The 21,892-nt window shown below is 46.3% G+C and overlaps 1 protein-coding gene across 1 annotated transcript; it reads right to left on the minus strand.

The window, feature by feature from the left end:
- Positions 1–339: 339 nt before the first annotated feature.
- On the minus strand, positions 340–21,245 carry LOC149272616 (roundabout homolog 4-like; the record flags this gene model as incomplete). The annotated part of the gene is made up of 19 exons (XM_089506897.1): positions 21,185–21,245; positions 19,443–19,751; positions 17,404–17,561; positions 16,600–16,720; positions 15,556–15,688; positions 15,184–15,311; positions 14,816–14,937; positions 14,196–14,421; positions 13,271–13,392; positions 11,920–12,088; positions 11,230–11,424; positions 10,920–10,962; positions 10,405–10,544; positions 8,670–8,981; positions 6,918–7,025; positions 6,290–6,446; positions 5,761–5,955; positions 3,831–4,210; positions 340–527 (listed from the first exon to the last, which is right to left on the minus strand). Coding segments are annotated over exons 1-19 (3,267 nt in total), but the record flags the coding sequence as incomplete, so codon positions are not given.
- Positions 21,246–21,892: the final 647 nt, after the last annotated feature.

A 21,892-nucleotide genomic window follows, 5' to 3' on the forward strand; every position in this document is an offset into this window, starting at 1 on the left:
CCAGCGGCCGTGCGGCTGATTTCTGACTCGGGGTACTTTCACTAAACATTGAATATATCCAGAGACCCCCACGATTAAGGGGTAAATCTGCAGTGGGGTAGTAATAAGTCGGAAGCAGGAGGAGTGCGGCAGAAAATGTGCGAGGGATTCAGTTCAATGCGAGAACACGAAAAGGTCGGGGGTTTCAAGCCCCTCAGGGACGTAGAGTGCGGATTATTGATTAAACGAGGCGTTCTGTCTTTTCTGCGATGTGCGATGTGACAAGTTTCCGACAGAGGCTGCCTCTGATTAATAAAAACAGACATTTTCCATCCATTTGCGGATATTCCTGACTTTTACCTTTTTATTGAAAGGAAAGTGTTTGGCCTCCGTCCTCCGGCTGTACTTGGCCTCCATCTCGTCCATCCAGTCGATGTTCCAGTCCAGGACCGGCAGTGGATTGGCTCTCGTCTTAGTAATATCCGCGCGATCGATGTGATTGTGTCCGGACCGAATTCCGTCCAACGGAGACGCTGAAGACGGGAAATCTAGGAAGGAGGCGAATTTGAGAAGGAAATCAGATGATAGCATCTAGAATTTGGGTAAAATCCACATACATAGAAAAAACATCATCCTCAGCCACCCTCGGAGTTGCGCATGAGCAGTCGCCATATGCAATAAACACGAGGTCAGCTGGGCTTTTGTCCTAAGAGTTTGCAGTCTAATGGAGGCCAGTGGATACTTAGAAGTAAAATTGCTGTACTATATAGGTTATATATACAGTTCCTGGGCTATAACTATAAAAGCGTGAGCGCAGGGCCACAGAAGCGACACGGTAAATGTGTAGGGGAGAGGAGGGTGCTGGGGTATATTCAGCATTTCTTGCCCCTGTCCTCAGAGCCAATAAAACAGAATGCGGCAGGCGGGAACCACCAGCAACGCGAATCCCGCATCATACCGACGAGGAGACGGTTAAATAACGCCCCGCGAAAAACATTTAAAAAACATTAGCGTCCCGGCAGCAGGACCCGATAAAACGAGATATCGGAGATATCGCGTTTGGGGGAGAAGCGGTTAATGTGACGAAGCCTTTCTGTACAATACGCCGCGCTTCGTCTCTCTACGGAGTTAATGTCCATATATTAAAATAAAACATAAAATCCATAATTTGTCTCAATTCAGCTGAATTTCTATTGCAGTTGGATTTTACACAATTTAGGTGCAGATTTCACAGTTTTTATCGATTAGTTGATATAAATAATATATATGATGGGGGCGCTGGCCAATTTATTGCCCCAGTTCAAATGCATCTACATGACACGCAGGATTCTAAACAGGCACGGGGGGCACTTTATTTGGTTTGGAATGTGAAGGATATCACACGGTATTTAGTGGCTTGCTGGAGGAGTCCAAGATCTTGACTCGAGGGCCGGCGTCCATTGCATGCCTTGTTCCGAGGGCAAAATTGTAACAGTGAGTTCGGAATGTCAGATCGGGGCTTGTTTCTCTTAACGATAAATTCTCCAGGTTCCCGAATGAGTCTCAGGGCAATTGTCTAGACCTTCAGCAACGTGCCGGCTGGGTAAATACCCCGACACCTTCCATGCACACTTTACACCATTGTGATACCTCGATGACATTCAGAAACAGACGAGGACATTAAAGTCAACACATTGTGTGCGGCAGAGACAGCTGGTTAAAGAAGAGCAGCTTCAAATAACCATGTTTTTACTGAAAAACAAGGATTTTATTTTTTTTTCAGAATAGATAACATTAACCCCGTTTCTCCCAGCGACTGGATGCTTTACTGGAATGAGCTTTTGTCCCTAAAATATAACAGATACTTTGTGGAGCTTTAGTCGCTCGTTATTTAATCCACAAAAAGAGAGCTGAACGAGTGAAGATTTACGAGGCGAGTAATGGAAGCCGAGGCGTTTCTGTCCGCTCTGTAAACATATTATTATACAGTTCTAATGAAACATTTACTGCGCCCCCCCCCGTATATCGCAGTTTATTTTAATAGGTTTTATAATTTGTTGGAATGTTTTGTTTTTCAGACATCTGATAGCGGACGTCGTCGTCTCTTCGCTCAACCGAGCATCTTATTTAATTCAGTTTATTTGAAGCTGACAGATCTATCAGTTTAATGTCGATCTCTCAGCGGGGACTCCCTGGCTCTCCATACGCAATGTCTGAGATATCGCGTCACCGTAAACGCAGGCATTTTATGCCATCGTTTCATGATGGACCCCCCAGCCCCCCACATTAACCTGTAGACCCCTTGGGCTGCGCTGCGCAGGCGCGACTCTGAATAGTGAATTTTCATTGTGTTTCTGGCATCATCCTTTGAACACTTGGCTCTGGAAATAATCATTATACAGATTTATGGGGGGGGGAAAAAAGAGAAAAAGACAACTCGTAGCTTCATCGAGCAGATGGAGGATCAGACTCTGTGACCTCATCTAACCCGGGAAGGGAGGCATGTGTCCAGAACGGGGAGCAAAAAAGACACAGCGATATGCCTCAAACCAACTGACCCAGTTATTCCACTGAAATGATGAACCCCCTTATTCCCCAGACGCCGTTATTCCTCCATATAATGGACGCCGTCCATTCAGCTATTAAACTACATTATTCCTGCTTTACCAAGCAGTCCGATACAGGCCATTCAGGGGGACTGACTCGGATCGGGTCAGGAAGCAAAGAAAAGTAAAAATTTGCATTAACTCTTCTGCTTAAAAATGTCAGAAATAAGAAAAGAAGAGGAAACGATCATCAGTCGAGTCTGTAAGGGACGGATTTTTCAGTAAACTGATGATGCTGGCCGGATCGAGAACCCGTTTTCCAGTAAATCCCCTAATTCTGCCTGCGCTGTTATTATTCAGAAGAAACCAGCCGGCCGTCGGGCGTTCCCAGTGTCCCGACGGTCACAATAATCCCATGTAACGAGTCCCACGGGGAGATCCCGGTGTCTGCCGGTTCCTAAGATCCCTCACCAAGTCTCCAGCCGGTGCGGCCACAAACATTACCGGCACATCTTTCCAACGTACCAATAATGTATAGATGACCGTCGATAGGGCAAGAACCACCAGAAAGGGCCCATCAGAACGCGCCAATCGCTGAACCCAAGAGATTTTAACTGTATTTTCGGCAATCTATGTAAAATATAGGACTTCATTTAGTTATAAGATTTGAATATTTTATAAAACTTTTCCACGTGAATTCTTCTTACAAAGTTTGTTTTCCCATTTCCTAGAGGTCCTGTAACTAAATTACTCTACTGATCAATTTTGCAAACCACAGAAAGAAAATCTGTTTCAAAAAGTACAGATCTTCAGAGTTTGTGAAGGTCTTTAACTTTCTGGAGGTTAATATTTGCTAAAATTTGGTCCATACTTGGGCACAGGTGAGATCCTGACACTGATAGGAGGGAATTATTCTTAACGGCGCTAACGTTATAAACCTGAAAGTAAAGCGTGTTATCAAATAAACCGACAAGTTAATGTTCGACAGGACGGCGACAAAGGCTCCCGACGAGCCAACGGAGTTCCCAAATCCCACGCGGAGTTATTCGAAGGTTCTCCCAACAGAAAAATTCCTCCCTGACTTAAGATATAAAGATTAATTATTATCGGGACGTTTCTTGTCCTCCTTCAATCGCTTGTTAACAGGGCAATAATAATGATAAATTCGTACTTATTTTTAAAGGGATTAAAAACAATCTTAATTACGTTACAATTCTGCAAAGCATATTCGTCCAGACAAACACCGAGAATCCCGACAGGAGACGGGCTGAGTTCAGTCATGAAAGGATAACGAACGATATACGAAGCCACCTTTCTGCAACTCACCTGTATAACCCATCTCGGCTCCTCCGGCCTCCGCCTGGGGCAGCCCGGAACAAAAACTGTCGACTGCTACAGCGAGGGCCTTGGCGAAGTTGGCTTCCATTATAAACGATGCGTCTGAGGAGCTGATCATACTGCACCGGGCGCTGGTGTAATTATCCTCCGAAACGGAGCCCCAGCCATTGACAAGAGACCCGGCCATGGAGCTCTCGTACTCGCTGATGCTGGAGGTTGGGGTTTCGCAGTACTTGCGATATGACTTCAAGGAATTGATGTCATCGATCTCAAGGTCTTCATCTTCATCCAATCGATGGGACGGCAACGGGCTGAAGATATAGCCGTACGTGCCCGCCGAGGAGATCGACTCACACTCTGAATCCAGCCTTGAGAAGAATGGAAAATGAAAAGCAACTGAAAGGACGTCACAATTCCTCAGAAAATTCTACGCTTTCCTGGGAAATATCAAACAGCTTTACTTCTTGGCACAGGACATTCTGTCTGTACGGCAACAGCTTCTCACCCCTCAAAGTCAGACATGACCCCACGGTTCCTAAAAGCTCATTAAATGTGTCTTTTGATAATCTTTTGATAAATGGAGCATTTCCCAGGACGTTAGTCTTATATTTAAAGCAGAATCGGGGACCCCCCCAGCTTCTGAGTATTTCTCTCCGTGCCCTACGAGCCTGGGATGTAAGAGTTAAAAGTACAGAGTGTAAGAAGCTTGTTTGACATGAATCTCCGTCAGGATTATTGCCGACGACGCAGAAAGGGACAGTCCAGGCAGGAAGACCTTGGCAGGTTTGATGGTCTCGGCTTGCAGCGTCTCGTACAGAAATGATTAATATGCACGGCGGGGATTTAGGCTTTAATGCGTCCAGCTCCATGGCTGCCAAATTTACTAAGATGATTAAATGCGTTAATTCGAACGCAGTCTGATGCCCTCTGGGCAGCTCACCCACCTCTGCCACGACCCCACTTACCGTATCTTCTCGTGTATAAGGTTACTGAACCCTTTAATGACAGATATCAGCCCCTATCACTCTCTGAGATAATAGGTTTTCTAATGTAAGTTACCTCAACGGGGACAAAAACTCATAAGGGCAAAACACACATTTTCACATTAAAAATAAAATTTATTTGGGAAGCGTCTCCCCAACTCAAATCTTGAAATTGTAAAAATTCTTAAGCTAACGTTCTTGACTTCATCCACAAAACCATTTAAAGAATTGCCTGACGCGGGAGCTTCTGACAGCTGAGAACGCTTGGCTCTGCTTTCCTGCGGCCGCTCAGCGCTCGTTTATATCACGCGTGACAGCGGCCGGTTATTAATCACTTCATAGCCAACGTTTTAGAAAACATCCTTAATATCCGAGCCAATCGTTGGCTTTTTACATTAAATAAACTCATCGTTCGTCTTCCACTTGATTTATGACTTATTTTGGAATCAGGGAGGAAAATGTAATGAATCATTAATCAACGTGATGCCAGCCCAGCGCCAAACACATTATCACATACTTACATTAATTAAGATGGCTTACCCCAGTGGTGCGCAGGGGGTGTGTGGCGCCAGAGCTCAAGGGCCACAAATAGGCTACAGTTACCCCTGATATAGCAGCTTTAGCAGAAGCATCTAAATGAAAGAGTCATTAAATGTGATATACTGAATTCCCGGGCCGTTTGCAGCCCTCGAGGACTGGAGTTGTGCAGCCCTGGCCGATGCTAATAAAACTGTAACCATATTAACCATTTGTGCTCTGTGCAAGGCTGGGTGGGCGCTACATTAAAGCCATGATTGTATTGATACAGTTTGCTGTAGTTTGATCAGCTTTCCTTCTAATCACTTTCTATTAAACAGATTTGGACACATTCGTTGGATACGTCTGGGATACAAAGAAAAAGTCACATTAATGTCCGACGTTGCGCAGGCGCTTACCCCGTGGTGTCTCCTTCACCGAGTTCCAGATATTTGGCGACATCGTCCGGTGTAAGGACGCTGTCCCCGTTCATTGACAAGGGAAGCGATGCTGCTGATATTCGGTTGACATTTAACCTGTTCGGGGGGGTCCTTTTATTGTTCATATTCTGTTTCTGCTGATTTTCAGGTTTGGCGGCTGAATACGAGGAACCTCTTCAAAAAACAAAAAAACATTTTGGAGGCTGCATTTAATTATGCGATGTTATCAGCTATGCATTGATACAAGACCGTTATCTTCGTCTTCATCGAATCAAAACATAGAATCTAGAGTGGGCGTTGTAGATCTGACCCGGCTGATGGGGTCCGGATCAGAGCCTCTCACCCCCAGGCTCCATCGTCCTGAGGCCTAACAAACTTACGCCTGAGGCTGAATTTATTAGAAGACATTCCCTCGCGACTTTAGTCTAAGAATACGTTTGTTTGGTAAATAAGAAAGTTGGCCCCAATGGAGTCAGAGGGACTTCCACGTCGCACACAAACATCTTACTTGTCATCCAAGGGTCCACAGCTGGGGTCTTCCTGAGGGGGTGGCATAGGGGGTGGTGGGAGAGAAGTGAATGGAATGAGGTCCATGACTTTCAGTGACGTTGTGTACTGAAGGATTTTGGGGGAGCTGAACGTCTTCATGACTTTTGCGTAGTCACCTGAATAACGATAATTATTCATATTAATTAAATACTCAAGGCAGAGAAAACATCAAATATGAGAGCGTTTAAAAGCAGGACGGGAATGGGGAGAATTCCTAACATGCAAACTTGCTCTACCACTATACACATCTCCCTCTCACCATTAACCACAGACTCACCCCTGACACTGCTCTCCCTCTCACCATTAACCATAGACTCCCCGGACACCATATGCTGACACACCATCACACCAACACCAAACTTACACATACATACTCACTCTCTCCTTCTCCATTTATCCATGCAGCTCACACTGCTCTCCTTCGTTGTCCTTCTCTCCCCCTCTCACCTAGTACAGAGCCCTTGCTTCACTCCATCTCTCACTCTGTGATACTGCCACCTAATTGCATGTATTGGTTTCCATGCGCCTCCGTGCCGTGTACTCTTGGCACCCACCCAAACTTCCCCCTGGACCGCTGCTTCACTCACCTTTACCGCTTTGGTTGATTTGCAGTCGCTCAACGCTCGCTGCACCGCTGCTTTGCGTTGTCTTCTGGCAGAAAGGAGAGAGCGGGGCGCTGTTTGCATGGTGGAGCTCTGAGAACAAAAAAAAAAAAAAGACTCATTCAGAGGGTTACAGTTTTGGGTCGTCCAGCAGATTTTTTATGTTTTATAAAATTTTGTCCTTCGCACCCGCTCGTGGCCCTCACTTATACGTTTGATTTGCGTCAGAATACGAAGCGCCCTTGTTCTCTGTTTTGCCGATGGTTTTACCCCAGTTCAGAGTATTACCGGCCCCGAACAGCCTACTAGCAGCAGAAAACCATCCCCTTGCGCTGCGTTTTCTGCCGTTCATTGACATTAATGGGAATTATTGGAACTGCTGGGTCTGTTACCCACACAGAAAATGTAATATAAAAGGGGAGCCCCGAAAGGGCATGCATAATATAAGAGAGAGAGGTGAAAGGTCAGTATCATTTTAAATACATTGTATCAGCCGACAAACACACAAACTCTCTATCCAGGACAGTGAATAAAACGAATAACTATTCGTTTTCTGAATTTAGAAAAAAAACACCAATTAATAGTTGGGGGACAAATTCCAGGACTGGGAAAAAAGGCAGCCAATGGGTTATTTCAACAACAACCATAGGTGCCCTGCTTGCTCCACATTGTTCTATGGGGAAGGCAGCCAATGAGAGGAGCCGCTGCTGTCTCCGTGTTACTCGATGGAGAGCAGCGCATGCACTGGCTTCACCTTTATGCCATGTGACCATGTGATGCTAATCTGTGGGGGGCTGCGCTGATGCACTCCCACTCCCATCACATAGTGAAAAACCAAAGCCAACGCTTTAATCCCCAGACTGGGGCAAGTGTTTCGTTAACCATCGCTGAGAAAAGCAGTACAGACCTGGCTGGCACTGGAGGGGTTAACATTTCATACTTCTGCCAATTTACAAATCAAACCCAATTAAAACGCTGTAATTTTGAGATTTCAGGGTTATTTGTATTTAATGAACCAGATACAGTTTTAATTACAAAAATCTGCCAAGCTGTTCCCCCATTTTCAGGGCGATATTACTAATTATGTTATTATGATAAAAGGATTAATCTTCCGTGTTCTACAAGTTCCGCCGCATGCATGTGGGGAGGGGGGAGATTATCTCCTACCTCTCACCGTGTGTATAGGGCAGTGTAACGCTCTGTCCCTTTAAATGCAGCCAGGGATTGCTCAGTCTTTAGGCAGAATTTCTAGAATATTCTAAGGGAAGGCAAAGGCCATGCTGCCCATCCCCATTACTGGGCTCAGTGCGGAGTCCCGCTCAGGAGCCGAACCTGATAAACCGGACACCACACAGGATAAAGCTGGAATTACTGCACACACTCATCACTCACAGCCATCCCACAGGCCGACAAACCTACGGGCCTCAACCTAAATAAAGGCAACCCCCAGATCATTCTACTGGGCTACTCACACAGATATCGTGTGGGAAATCTAGGTTTTTGCGCTTTCATAATTTATAGTCAGTAAAGTCACTAACGATCACAGCCTCGGAGGCTGCTGGAGAAAATGCCATAAAGCAGAACCTTAGTGCTGTGCTTTAACAATGAGCAGGAATCATTTAGCGCTTTCCCTTATAATATGTCTGCCTGCGCCACTCAGCGCTAAAGATATTATCATGCAGTCCAAATCTAACACGTCCATCACCCAGCATGTTATCAGCTTATTAAATATTTTACCTTTTTTGAGGTTTTGCAAGATGTTGGGGGACACGGGGAGCACAGGTTTCCCCGTCTGTCTACTTCTTGCTCCACTGTAAGTAGTAACATTAAAATACTGCGGGAGGGCCGTTTGGTCGAAGAGTCCGAGCGGTACAGGAGCTCTGCTGTGCGGTGCTGCTCCGACCTGCTTCCCAAGCTGTGGACGCTGAAATGTGGTCAAGTCTCTGCCAGGGAGGTCAGCACAGAGGGCTCCGTACAAGCCGGCGCCGTCAGGACCCAACGGGATTATCCGACTCCGGCTCCCTTCACTTCTCCTCTCAAAGGACATCGCTGGAGAGAAAGCACAGGACATACGATTATCTCACGCGCCACCAAGAGCCTCGCTAATTCCTAATATACTGTTATGTATTTATACATGGCCCCGTCACCCGGTCCAGATACTGCATTACACCAACAGAAGCCACGACCTGGCGGGTAACAGACATTTCGCTGAAAAGCACACAAAGCTCACATAACGGTACGTTTTGGGATTAATCTGGATCTTTATGGCTTTGCTGCAGCAGACATGGATTTGAAGCCGTTGGGTTTGGAAGAAGAGGCTAATTTATCTCAGACACAGAACCAACGGAATGAAGGGACTGTCCGCGCATCCGTCACCAATATTTATTTCTCTGATCTTTCCAACCCATGGCCTCCCTACATCATCAGGACTTCACAGGAGGCAGCGGGGATTTATGCTCAACTATGGAAAACATCTTCTGGAGCAAAGATCTAAAGTCAGCGGTGATTACGCATTAAATACAGGCTTCGCAAATGAAGCAGGAGATCCTGGAGAGTCCGAGCAGCATCTGTATGGCGTAGAGTCAAGGAGCCAGCAGGCTGGGCCAGAAGACGATCAGGTGTCCCGTCTGGGTACAAACGCCACCCACACCCCGTTACAGTACCTAGTAATGGCCCCGACTCACCCTTAACGTGTCTGAGATAAGCAGCCTCCCGGACAATGAGGAGATTTATGGGGGACGCGGCACTATAGGGGCATTATAATTATTATTATAATTCAGGATATCACTGTAGTGTGTGTTCTGCCCAAAGGCCAATCCCTGTAACTACTGGGCTTTCTGTCCCAACCCAGTGGCCACATGGAATAACGCAACGCCCTTCAGATAACAAATGGTCAGGGTGCACTAAGGTATCTCACTAGAGCAGGGGTCCTCAAACTTTTTAAACAGGGGGCCAGTTCACGGTCCCTCAGACCGTTGGAGGGCCGGACTATAGGGGCTGGCAGTATGTTCCCCCCACAGGCATACAGCCTCCAGCCATACAGTATGGCTGGAGGCTGTATGCCTGTGTACTGCCCCATTTCAGTGTTCCGACCATAGCAGGACCGGAGGATCGGTGGTCAGAACACCGAAGGGACGCGCATCTTTCGGAACACATGGATGTCCTGAGGCAAAAACACCCGGCGGGCCGGGTAAATGCGCTCCGCGGGCCGCATGTGGCCAGTAATAATATACCAGTAATAATAAATATAATTAAAAAATATTTATTACTATTGGTACAAGTGTCACAGTATTTTATTAATGGATTCTTCTTTTTTTTTTTTACCAGATCCTCTATTTCAAATTAAACTGTATTTACTGACTGGGGTCTGGGAAATAGAAAAGGATATTTTTACCCATTCTCTCCCTTGATGTCAGTAGCAGCACTGCACGTTTATTTTATAGTTAGATAAGATACAGCAGATTTAACTCACTAGATTTGTGAAAATCGTTCGCATCTTTGGCGTCTGTCCACAGTAAGTGGCTGTTCACGCTCGTCGTGCTGCTGTGGTTTCTAGAGCAAGATGTGGATTTCCAGGTGTTTGAGAGCCACGGCGAGTCGCTGGTGTCCATCCTAAAGAGTGAAAACATAAGGATGGAAATCAATCTGAAAAGAAACGGACATTAATGTGCAGAGCAGCGGACACGGTACAAGACGGTTTCTGTAGCCAGTAGCCCAGCCATTTAATGTTCATATAAACGAAAGGACTGGCTTCGGGAGACAGTAAAGCTCATCTCCTGAAATGAGATGTATAACTCGGCGTGAAGGAGCCACGTTAAGCGAAAAGCGAAATCACCACATCTGAGGTGTCTCAATATGAGCCTCGTAGCGGGTCACGCAGGGAGCGACACCCCGACTCCTCTTCCGAGAAATGCAGATAAAGCGCGTATTGTGTCCGTTCTTATGGTTCTTATAGTCTAAACCAGACTTAAAATGAGCGTCTCTTACCTGTGCTTAATTATCGTATCTTCGCTTGCGAAGCGGTACAGACCTGAAATAGAAAAACATATAATGATTTCATTTTATCACCATGTCTCAGATCCCTTCAGTGATTTTGTCAATAAATAAATCTGTAGCCGAACCCTGAGTGAGGGTCGCAGAGTCTGGTTTATGGGTCAAAATATAAACCTCTCTTTCTCTTCAAATGCATGAAACTTAACGTGCAGACAATTTTCTGAATATTCACATTTACGTTTCCAGCTGGACGGGGCCGGTACGGTATAAGGTGAGACAGACAGCAGTTAAGCGGACACGTTACCGTTTCCCCAAACGCTGTGCTTTTTGGTGCTGTAACGCTTTGAATGGCGCTGACACACGTAGATAGCAGCCATCATTAACACGACCCAGGTAACTCCCCCCGCAGTGGCAATAAATGCTGGGTGACGGATCACGCGGAGGAACAAATCCACCGACGTCAGCTCTTTTGCTTTCTCTCTCGTCACTTCTGGAGCTTCTGCAACAAAAATGAAAGGAAAAGAACAGATTTTCAGACTTAAAAGAAATGTGTTGAAAACGGACCGGTATGTATCTCCGTGTCCATTTAGAGCTTAATAAATAAAAAGTACAGCGGAGGTGAGTTTTATTTTGTTAACAACTCAAGCGATGAAGCGGATTGAGACTGGCTGGGGGGATAAGAATTACAAACTCAGTATTTTGAGTATATTTTCAGAATTGGGAAACATTCCCTATTAACACACACTGTTCCTGGTCCTTTTATTGCCTTTACTTTACAGGACTCTGGGCACGCAGAAGGTTAATTGCCCACAATCACAGCCTTAATGATCTTTCTTCTGTTTTAGATTTATTTCTTAACAGGAAACAGAAGGAAAACAGGGAGATGATGAGGGTGGAATAAAATCCTCTGCTTGGGTGTGGAAATAGACCAGACGGGTCACGTTTATTGCTTTTATTACATTTCCATCGTGTTCCCACCCATAGCGCTTCTCACCAATAAAGACATATTTGGGTCCGCTCGGCGTCCCAATTCCCGCATCATTTATCGCCGCCACCTGGACGTGGTATCGGACGCCAGGAACCAACGTGGGAATCACCAGACTCCTGGTTTCCTTATCCACAAACCAGTCCGACTGATACGTCTCGTTCCCAAAGCACCAAACCTGAGAGAGGACAAGGAAAGAGGCACAAGTTCAGCATGCGCGACGCATCAAAATATTACACTGTCCAACTTAAAGGGCAACAGAAATGCGGTCATTTATATGACGCCAACAATTTCCGCAGCGCTTCTTCCTAGACATATCTTCAAAGGGTCTGACAAAACTACAACTAACCAACTGAGGCGAGCCGTTGGGTAACGAGGGCCCGGCGGCTCGTGAGCTTAACCCATTGATTGTTCGAGATGCCAGGTCCTCCAATATCAGATGCTAAACCCAATTTTGTATTATTTATTATCAGGCTGCTGCGTGATCTTCTACACAAGGTGCAAAGGAGTCTGTCGCTCAGCTGCAGCCAGAAACCGGCCCCAGAGCTTCGCACCCCGCAGACAGACAGACAGCGCTCCATGACATCTGTGGCGCATCCCGCTCCGAAGCCGACATCTCCCGCTGATAGATCATTTGCATCTCCTGCTCGATATTGATGTATCAGGATAAGTATACATTTATTTGAAGTGAAAATTACACGTGTAATTAATAAACCTTCACCTGTCGGCTGTGATTGACAGGCGCCTCGTCCTCGTCACATTATACGGTAATTAGAGATTGCGGTAAGTGCTAATTTTGAGGCTGACTCTGGGATTTTGATGTTTTTAGTGAACTCCCGAGGCTTTTAAAGGTTTTAGTCGGTGATACGGTTATTACGGCAAACGCAGCATTAATGGCGGAGTTAGGAAGATTCCTAAAAAAAATGTATTTAAAGGAATGTTCCCTGACACATATAGATATACAAGCGGGGGATGGGTTTGTTCGATTCAGCTCATGTAATGAATGGATTTTTATTACAACCAAAAGGATAGTTACCGAAAACCATTTGGGAAAAAATAAAGAGTCCAGAAGGAAGAATGGAAGTAAGAAAAAAATTTAAAGTAACAATATTATATAGATGTCGGCACGCGGGACTAAGAGCAGGTCGATCCATATCCGATAATAATGGTAACATTTCACGAGGCGGCAACGCATGTTCCCGGGTTCTGTCTGCCAGGCGGCAGTGGATTTAGTGTCACATTTCTCACATTAAAATATATTTTATGTTATTTAAGTGAAAATATTTTTTCTAAACTGGCCCCAAACAAAAGTCTTCTGGCAGTTTTTTGCTGTTATTTCGGGCAATTTTTGGTTATTTACCTTATAGCCTTTAATTTCCCCGGCGTGGGCACTCGCTGGAGGCGGCTCCCAGCTGACGATCACCGTGCCGTTTCCTTCCTCGGCAGCCGTCACGTTAATATTCCGGGGAGTGACGTCCAGAGCTGAGAGGAAGTGGAAGGAATAGCGTGAATCGCTGTGTTACACACACTGGGGGTGACACATCTACGGCTCGTACACAGGGGGCTGTTACAGTATGCTGGGAGCTGCCAAAGAACTTGCAATCTAGGCTATAACAGAAGACATTAGAGGAGGTGGACAGCAGCCAATTCAGGCATTAACGGGATTACTTTGTGTGAAACTGGCCTTAAGGATATTCAGATATTCTGAATTAAGTCACCTGTTTTCAAGCAGGGATTCCAGCCGTGATATAGCCGAGAGAAAAAGCACCAATCTGGATACTCGGATATTATTAAATCAGAGGAGAATATAAAAAGGACCCAGTCCCAGCCTTTGTGAAGCCAAAAACCTGCCTAGTCACCCTGAGAATCTGCCCATCCACCCCAGACTCTGAGACTGAGGTAAAACCTGGGGATCAAACCCTAACAGTTCCCTGACATTAATGTTGCTTTTTGAGGTCGCTGAGGAGTTGAAAATGAAAGGTCCTGATTGGCCCAAAGCTTCTGCCTGTCCTATGGATGGACATTGTGTGCCATCTAGTGGCTAGAGTTAACTGCAGCCTCCCATGTATTTCATCTGCTGGAATACCTTAAAAAAATGCACCCCGCGTAGTATAAACATCAGAACAGAGCAGACCCCAAACGCTGGCTATTCTGGATGTTCCCTAATTTTTTTTTTTAAATGTATAATTTTTTTATTTTTTTTTATTTATATTAGTGGTGGTGTTCGTTGGGTTAAATTTTCTTAGAACATAAATGACCTTTTTTGTACAATTTAGGTATTTTACCTTCCCCAGGAATCCGGAGGCGTTTGATATTGCTGCTAGCTCCGTAGATCTTCCCTACAAAGGGTCGGACTTTAACCTCGTACCTCTGCCCCCTACGCAGGGAAGGAATAACGGTGCTGGACTGCGTGCCCCTCGGCAAAGTCCATTCAGTCCAATCAGACTCTATAGGCAAGTGGAGGCGATAAAAAACGCTATACCCCTCGGCGAGCGGAGAAGAAGTCAAAACCTTAAAGACATTTAAATCTTCGGATTAACATCATTATATGTATCAAGACATTCTTCTTAAAACATGCGCAAGATGTCACAGGAGAGCAGGCAACCAAGTCTAATCCATACTCTGAATATTACACATCAAATACAGCATTAGAGACGCTATTCCCACACATGCATCCCCCAAACGTAGCCAAGTAATCAGGGGAAAGTCACCCCATTTATGTTTTCCGGGTGAACGGCATATTACTTATATATCACATATATAAAAAGGGTTTATTTTCAATTTCGGAATGTTTTTTTTGTTAGACACAGAGCTTTTCCTGGGGGTCCTGCGGTAAATCCGGACCAATGCCAGGTTGCTTGGTGAGTTCTGTAGAGAACAGCTCATTTACACAGAAGCCTCTTACCTTCCAATGGACATAGACAGAGGAGCTTGGAAGGGCCGTTATGTTATCCAAGTGCACGCGCACGTTGACCGGATCCCGGTATATTTCTTTTTGCCGATCTGTCTGGCCGGTGTCCAGTGGATCTAAGAAACACACGTAAGGGCTCGGTTCATAAACAACTCATTGCCTTCCTGTCGCTCGACCCAAGCCTTTTGTAAGATGCCAATTCTACTGGCGGCAGAGGGAGGATACGACCCCACACTAAATGTGTTTAATAAGCAGATTGCTGCAGGTGCAGACAGGTAGAGAGAGGGACGGACAGGTAGGAACAAGGAGAGAGAGACGGAGAGGGACAGGCAGACAGACATGATGGCAGCTGGGTCTCGTACCCTGTACCGTAAGCAATGCTTTAGCAGACACAGAGCCAGCTGTGTTCTCTGCCGCGCAGGTATATGTCCCAGAGTCGTGAACAGTCACTTGCTGGATCCATAATGTATTTTCAGCTGTGATTTCAAACCTGTTTGATTTAACAGCATCAGAGGTCGGTGTAAATACATGCGCGGGGTAGTCAATGTTTTACATAACACTTTACAGTCAGATACGACGAGACCATAGTCCCGATTTTAGTATTCATCAATGTTTCATAATTACGTTTACCCCACCTCAATTCAATTGCACCTTTTACCCACAACTGCCTCATTGGCACTGAATACACCTATCCCACTGGGTTAAATACCCCTCCCCATACTGAGAGAACTTACCTGCCCTGAGGAAGCTCCCCCTGCTCTTTCCTCCATCGCACCCCCCGCGCCCCCTGCGTTCCGCACACAAACTGGACAGCGTCCCCCAGCCTGGCCACAATGTCCTCCGGCTTCTTGGTGATCAAGGGTTTTTCTACCATTACAATTAAGATGGATCCTGGTGAATAAAGGTCAATAAACCCTGCAAAATGGCCCTAAATATTCATTCATATTTCCCACAAAAAAAATGAACCCACAAATCTACCCCCAATTAATGTAACGTCCACAAAGGTCCACACCCCAGCCTGACCACAAGAAGAATCAAATAACAGCATCTCAGCCCAAATCAGAACCCAGTAACAGGTGTAATATCTAAAGAGAACAGCCAGATCCCTGCCCCAGAGAGCCTCTCCAGACACCCACTCCACGATCCAGATGTTTTAGCTGCTAAAAACAGCCGATTCGTGGCAGGGAAATCCCTCCAGTGAAATCAGGAGCCTTCTGCGCGTGGGATTTTCATTAGACCCCCTTTCAACTTTCTGGCGAGCCCATGCTAGCGCCAGCTGTCAGTGAGTAGCTCATGCGTGCGCAGTGCTGAGCACAGGGCCGAACAGAAGATATGAAACCCATTTCCCACAGGTCAAAAAGCTGGGAGAACAAACAAGGGATACCCCATTAATTTAAAGGTTAATCGCAGCTGCTCTTTATACTCATCTCTAATTTGACCCGTACGCAACGTTCAATCGATACTGAGCAGAACCTTCAGCAGCAACATCTCTGAACCTCTGCCTTATTCCAGATCTACATCCAATTTTCAAATGACGCAAATCCAAACATCCAGCCTAATTTAAACCCCCACTCACTGAAAGTTACCCCAAAATTATTAAGCCTCTGCCTTAAATCTCACTTCACCCTCAGAACTAATCTCACCGCTAACAGACTCCAGACCTTATTGTGAAACATGTTCTGACATCAGTAACCAGCACATGTTGTATAAAAACACGGAACTCCATCAGCACACGATGGGGTAAGCGATGCCAATCGCCATCATCTCACCAGCCTCACCCAGGACGGTGATTTGGGTGCCTCGGCTTTCTCTCTGCCCAGCTTGATTGGAAGCAACGCAGACGTAGACCCCAGAATCAGCCTTCAGCACGTGACGGATGGTGAGTTTACCAGCCGCGACCTGCCAGATGCAAAACAGAGACAACGGGTTAAGAAGACTTTCCTGCTGGATCATCCCGATAGCAGGATGATGAATGGAGGGTTAGAAAAATCAGAACCCGTGAGACCCTCAAGGAGTGAGAGATCTCCGGTTACAAATCCCTGATTTTGAGTAATTAGCTTCAAAGTTCAATACAAGATTACGGATACCAAAATAATGGCCACCACAGGACAGTTCCAGGATCAGTACTTGTGGGGATAGAAAGGGTTAATAATTATATGGAAATGGAACGAAATTTGGAAAATTTGCAAAAAACATCTTTGCTGGAGAAATTTCTCCAGAGCCTCGCGGACGCAGTGTCACCGACGAGGGGAAACCTTTGCCGATCGAAACCAGTTGGGGGGTGGGGGGTAAACTGGCTGGTCCTACGCAACAGCAACTGCCCCGCAAGATATCCATTCTTCCCATGTAGAGATGACGGAGCATCATCACGGTTTGAAAAACAATGCAGGCATAAACAGTGAAGCCCTCGACGTTCTTAAACAATCTTCTGAGACGATCCCAGAGATTTTCTGCGGGTCGTTGCAATGGTTAGCGGAATAAAAGCAATGTAAGTGTTCGACGCAGCTGGTCCTGTAATAAACAGGTGACTGATATGTTGTTATTACACCTACCGTATCATTAAACAATAGAGTCATAATTACCGTGTAGCGGCTGCTGTTGAGGTTTATAGCGACGCCGTCTTTCTTCCATGTGACAGTCGGCTCGGGATACCCCTTGGGTGGTAGACAGTCGACAACGAGTGGATTCCCCACAGCCACGGCCGCATCCGCAGGACTCAGCCGAAAATCCTCCCGCAGAGCTAAAACGAGACACGCGAAAATCAGGAGACACACAGAGCACCCCGGGGCAGACAGTGGGGTAGTTTGTATTGACAAAGGTAGAGGTAATTTGCCTTTCAGCAGGAAGAGACAGCTTAGAGAGTAACCAGACTGACAGTCCCCCTGGGGGGGGTGACTTATAAGAGGGGCTTCTCCTTACGGCAGCCTCGAGTTTTGGTCTTCCGTGTGAAGTTCGGCTATTTGAGTCCGGCTTGTATATTATACTACTGCCCCGGGGTCTGTTCCTTTGAGAGGCTGGGGGTATTTAGAGGATTCATTTGGGTGGAAATATTCAGTAAATGGTTGCAGAGTACTGACAGCGGAGCCCCCCTGGTTTTCCCCGGATGAATATTAATCATTGTTGGCCCTCTGGGGCAGCTTCAGGAATCCCGTGGGAGCCGCCGAGGGAAATAAAAACTTGTCAAGTAACGAAGTGTTAATTAAGGGCCCTGTCTGCGCATCTGACAGGAATTAATTGCAGCGCTAATTAATCGGCTTGTTGGTTATTGTTCCCGGCGCAGGCGGCATGTATTACCCCGTGTAACCGTCCTACAAATACCCCGGTCACGCGTGTGTCCTGCGTGTCAATGAGTCCAGAAAATAAACCTCATGTAAAGCAGGGGGTGCAAAGGGGTATTATAGCAGGTAAAGGGGATATTATCACAACTAAAAGGGGTATTATCGCAAGTATGTGGGGGGATTTTATCCCAAGTAAAAGTTATCCCAGGTAAAAGGGGTATTTTTTATCCCACGTAAAAGGGGAATTTTTTTATCCCACGTAAAAGGGGAATTTTTTTATCCCACGTAAAAGGGGAATTTTTTTATCCCACGTAAAAGGGGTATTATCACAAGATGTTACATGAGCTTCCAGGGCCTCAAAGGTCTCTGAAGGTTTCTCCATCTGAAGAAGAGACCTCTGAGGTCTTGAAAGCTCATGCAGCTTTACAGCTTTTTCTTTGTTGACCAACTGCCCTGGAGTGTTAGGGGCCCCGGAAACCCCCATCCGGTACTAGATTTACCTCATTAGTAGTATCTGAGCCGCCATATCCCGCGCAGCCTGTAGCGTGAGGAGCCGTCAGACCCCAGCAGCGAGGAGCCGGATTAATCCAGTCAGAGCGGCTCCTCCCACCCAGCATCCCTCTGCACCCAGGCAGGGAGAAGGGAGGGGTTTAGGGCATAGAGTGAGCTCTGATTGGCTGTTCAGCCTCCTTCTTACTTCACTTCCCCTCCCTTTCCTTTCCCTCCATTTTCTGTCAGTCACAGGCTGCTGAGGAGAGGCCGGAGCCCCAGTCAGCGAGGAAGAGCCTCCGACTGCAGCGGCTGACAGGAAGTCTAGGTCAGTTTAGAGGAGTTTAAGTGCCTAGTTTTTCCACCCCAGTGCTGTGTGGTGTATGCAGTATTATGTTGTGCTCCATATTAAATTGTTGCCAGTTGTCCTGATATAAATAGGACAGTCCTGACCTAGTGTTAGGCCGACACTTGTCCTGTCCAAGTCACCACAGATAGGCCCTTCATTGGCTGCACACGCGCAGCACCCGTCTTACAGTAAAGCTTGGTTTGCGCACGTGCAGCGGCCCTGGGGAGGAATAAGGTGACATCAGCGCGTGATATAACCAGGGTGTGACATCATGAGGGAATTTAGAGGGCTCTGCAATGAACGGCCTTTTATTCTCTATTCATTATGTCTCATTTCTGCTGTTGTGGAAAAATAGTCGGGTGCAAGAAAAAAGTGGCCCTTTTGTATAAATGCTCCAGGACCCCAAAATCCTCATCTTTGACTAAAGACTCCATTTCCTGCAATGTGAAGATGGACGTGCTGCCTGGTTTCTGGTTATTACATGGATTTTCACTCCTTTCCTTACCGGCAATGTACAGAGAGGCGTTGCGGCTCCATGTGGCCCCCAGCCGGTTTCGGGCCAGGCAGGTGTATACCCCCTCGTCAGATTTCCCCTTCAGTCGATAGAAGAAAAGCGAGCCCCCCGGCAGCAGGGAGCGCTGGGGGTGCACGTCGTCCTTACTGGTTTCCACATACTCTCCGTTCCGGTACCACTCAATGGTGGGCTCCGGGACCCCCGCCGCGCGGCAGTTCAGGGTGGCCGGCTGGTCCTTCTTTACGACCAGATCTGAAGGGTGGTCGATGATCACAGGGGGGGTTTCCTCCAGCTTAGTACCTAAAAGAAATAAGTGGTAGTCGTGAGCAGATTCAGTGTATGATGTCATAACGCTTCCAGGTTGTGAAGTACAAGGGTCGGGGTTACATCATCTGCCACTGAGAGTGAGTAATACAACCGGGTAAGATCCATCGAGAGCCCTCGACAAGGCAATAAACCGTGGTTAGAACGGCCTCTACACGGCTTCGTTTGGCTGTGCTGCTTCTTAACGTGTTTCGTTACATTATAGAAGCGATCCTCCGACCGGGACCTGCACATGGAGATGCGGCTCCGGCACGTCCGTAACATGTTAATCAATACGCTTCGGAGAAGCAGGAGTTTCAGCCTCCTTTTAACCCTTTCGTGAAGAAGTTGGCTGTGATATATCCCACAGTCCTCTGGCAGGGAAAGGGTTGGCTCTGTCGCTGGAGTTTGAACAGTATTATATAGGACAGGACGAACGCGGCTGACGTGAGGGGACACGGAATAAAGCCCTCCAAAAATGTTAGGAATTAGGAACAGGAACACGTTCGGAACAAACAATAGGTGATGCAACGCTCTGTTTCTGTCTGCTACAAGACGGGCTGTGCCAGTTATCGCTGCTATGATCTTGCATTGAAATAGAACCAACAGGTTCTGTAGCGCATACAGTAGGTGATACGTACTTATGAGAGATTTAAACAAATAGGAGGCCCCAGAGAAATTCACTTCCGCAGCATTTTGGGTGGATGCAGTTTTAGGAAGATTTGGGATTTTAGAGGTAGGTTTACCGGCACCCGGGGGCATTTCTAACACTCAGGGCATCACTGAAATGCCCCATTACATACATGTTACGTATTAATTTATATACAATTCTGTGAACATTTTATACTATTCTCAGATTAACTCTTCTTCTTACTGGGAAAAAAGTTATTTAAATAGGAGCTGAACATCTGCCCACTCCCTACTACTGCTTAGACTGTAAGCTCTGCGGGGCAGGGAACGCCTTTCCCACTGTATTCCTATTATAAATGTCTGTGCTTATTATATGATATTTCCCATTTATTATACTGGATAGTGTAAAGGGCTGACTACATAATAAAAAATCTACGTGTATACAGAGAGCCGCCACCCGGCAGATGCTTTGCAGCTTTTATCTGCCGCGGTTACAGGAGACAGTCTGCGCATCGTCTTCATCTTCACCTTCACTAAACGAAATCGAGAGCCTTAAAGTAACACGCTGTCATTCGGAAGATTAATGAGATGTAAGTCATATCCTACAACAGACTGACCGTAAAGATGAATTAAACAATGAAATGACTTTGATAGACGTTAAATTTAAGGTGATAAACTAAAAATTAGTGTAACTGAAGGAAATGCAGAATAAATTTGGTTCGCGTTGGGGTGAAGCGTGTAAAATCTGACGCAAAGTCCTAAACTATTCAGTAAATGAGAAAAGCATCTCCAAAGCTCACCTTCCAGAAGAGCCGCATCCACCCAGAAGAGCAGGAGCGCTGCGTGGAGACGCAGACACATCTTCCCGGCTCCTGGTATGTAATATGTTCTATGTAATATGGAATTCTCTCAATCCAGAAGACGCGGCTCGCTGTAACTAACGGGAACGTCTCCGGCTCTACTGCTCCGTGCAGCGCATTGGGATCATGTCATTATCCAGCTGCACTGCGACCCGCCTGTCGGAGCCGTTCGTCTGTCCGCGTCACAGTTTGTCCGCGTCGCAGTTCGGTTTGGAGAAGCCGGATTTCGGGCTCCCAGTCCTTACTGGTCCGGCTTCCTTTAGTAGAGAATCAGGGAAGCGACGAATCCCTCCCATTTCCAGACAGAGGAATTACTGCTTAACTAGACTTCCTCTCTTTAGGGCCCACCACAGAGCAGGGGTTTATGGGACCCTTTTAAATTAGAACGAAATCTTTGTCTCTGAGGGTCGGGATAATGATATAAACGGAACAGGAAGATGATCTTAAACCTGACAGACGGCGTTTAATAACAGAGGACAGTAGAAGAGTTACAAGAGGCAAGAATATAACACTAGTCAGAAGTTTAGCTTTACTGAGAGAGAGGTGGATAAGTGGAACAGCCTCCCAGTAGAAGTGGTAGAGGCTCATACAGTGAGTGAATTTAAACACGCATGGGATAGCTACAGGATATCGATATGCCTAAAATGA

This window comes from Sceloporus occidentalis, unplaced genomic scaffold (assembly GCF_023333645.1).
Source record: "Sceloporus occidentalis isolate IW3139 unplaced genomic scaffold, rSceOcc1.0.p SCAF_430, whole genome shotgun sequence".
Classification (NCBI taxonomy): Eukaryota; Metazoa; Chordata; class Lepidosauria; order Squamata; family Phrynosomatidae; genus Sceloporus; species Sceloporus occidentalis.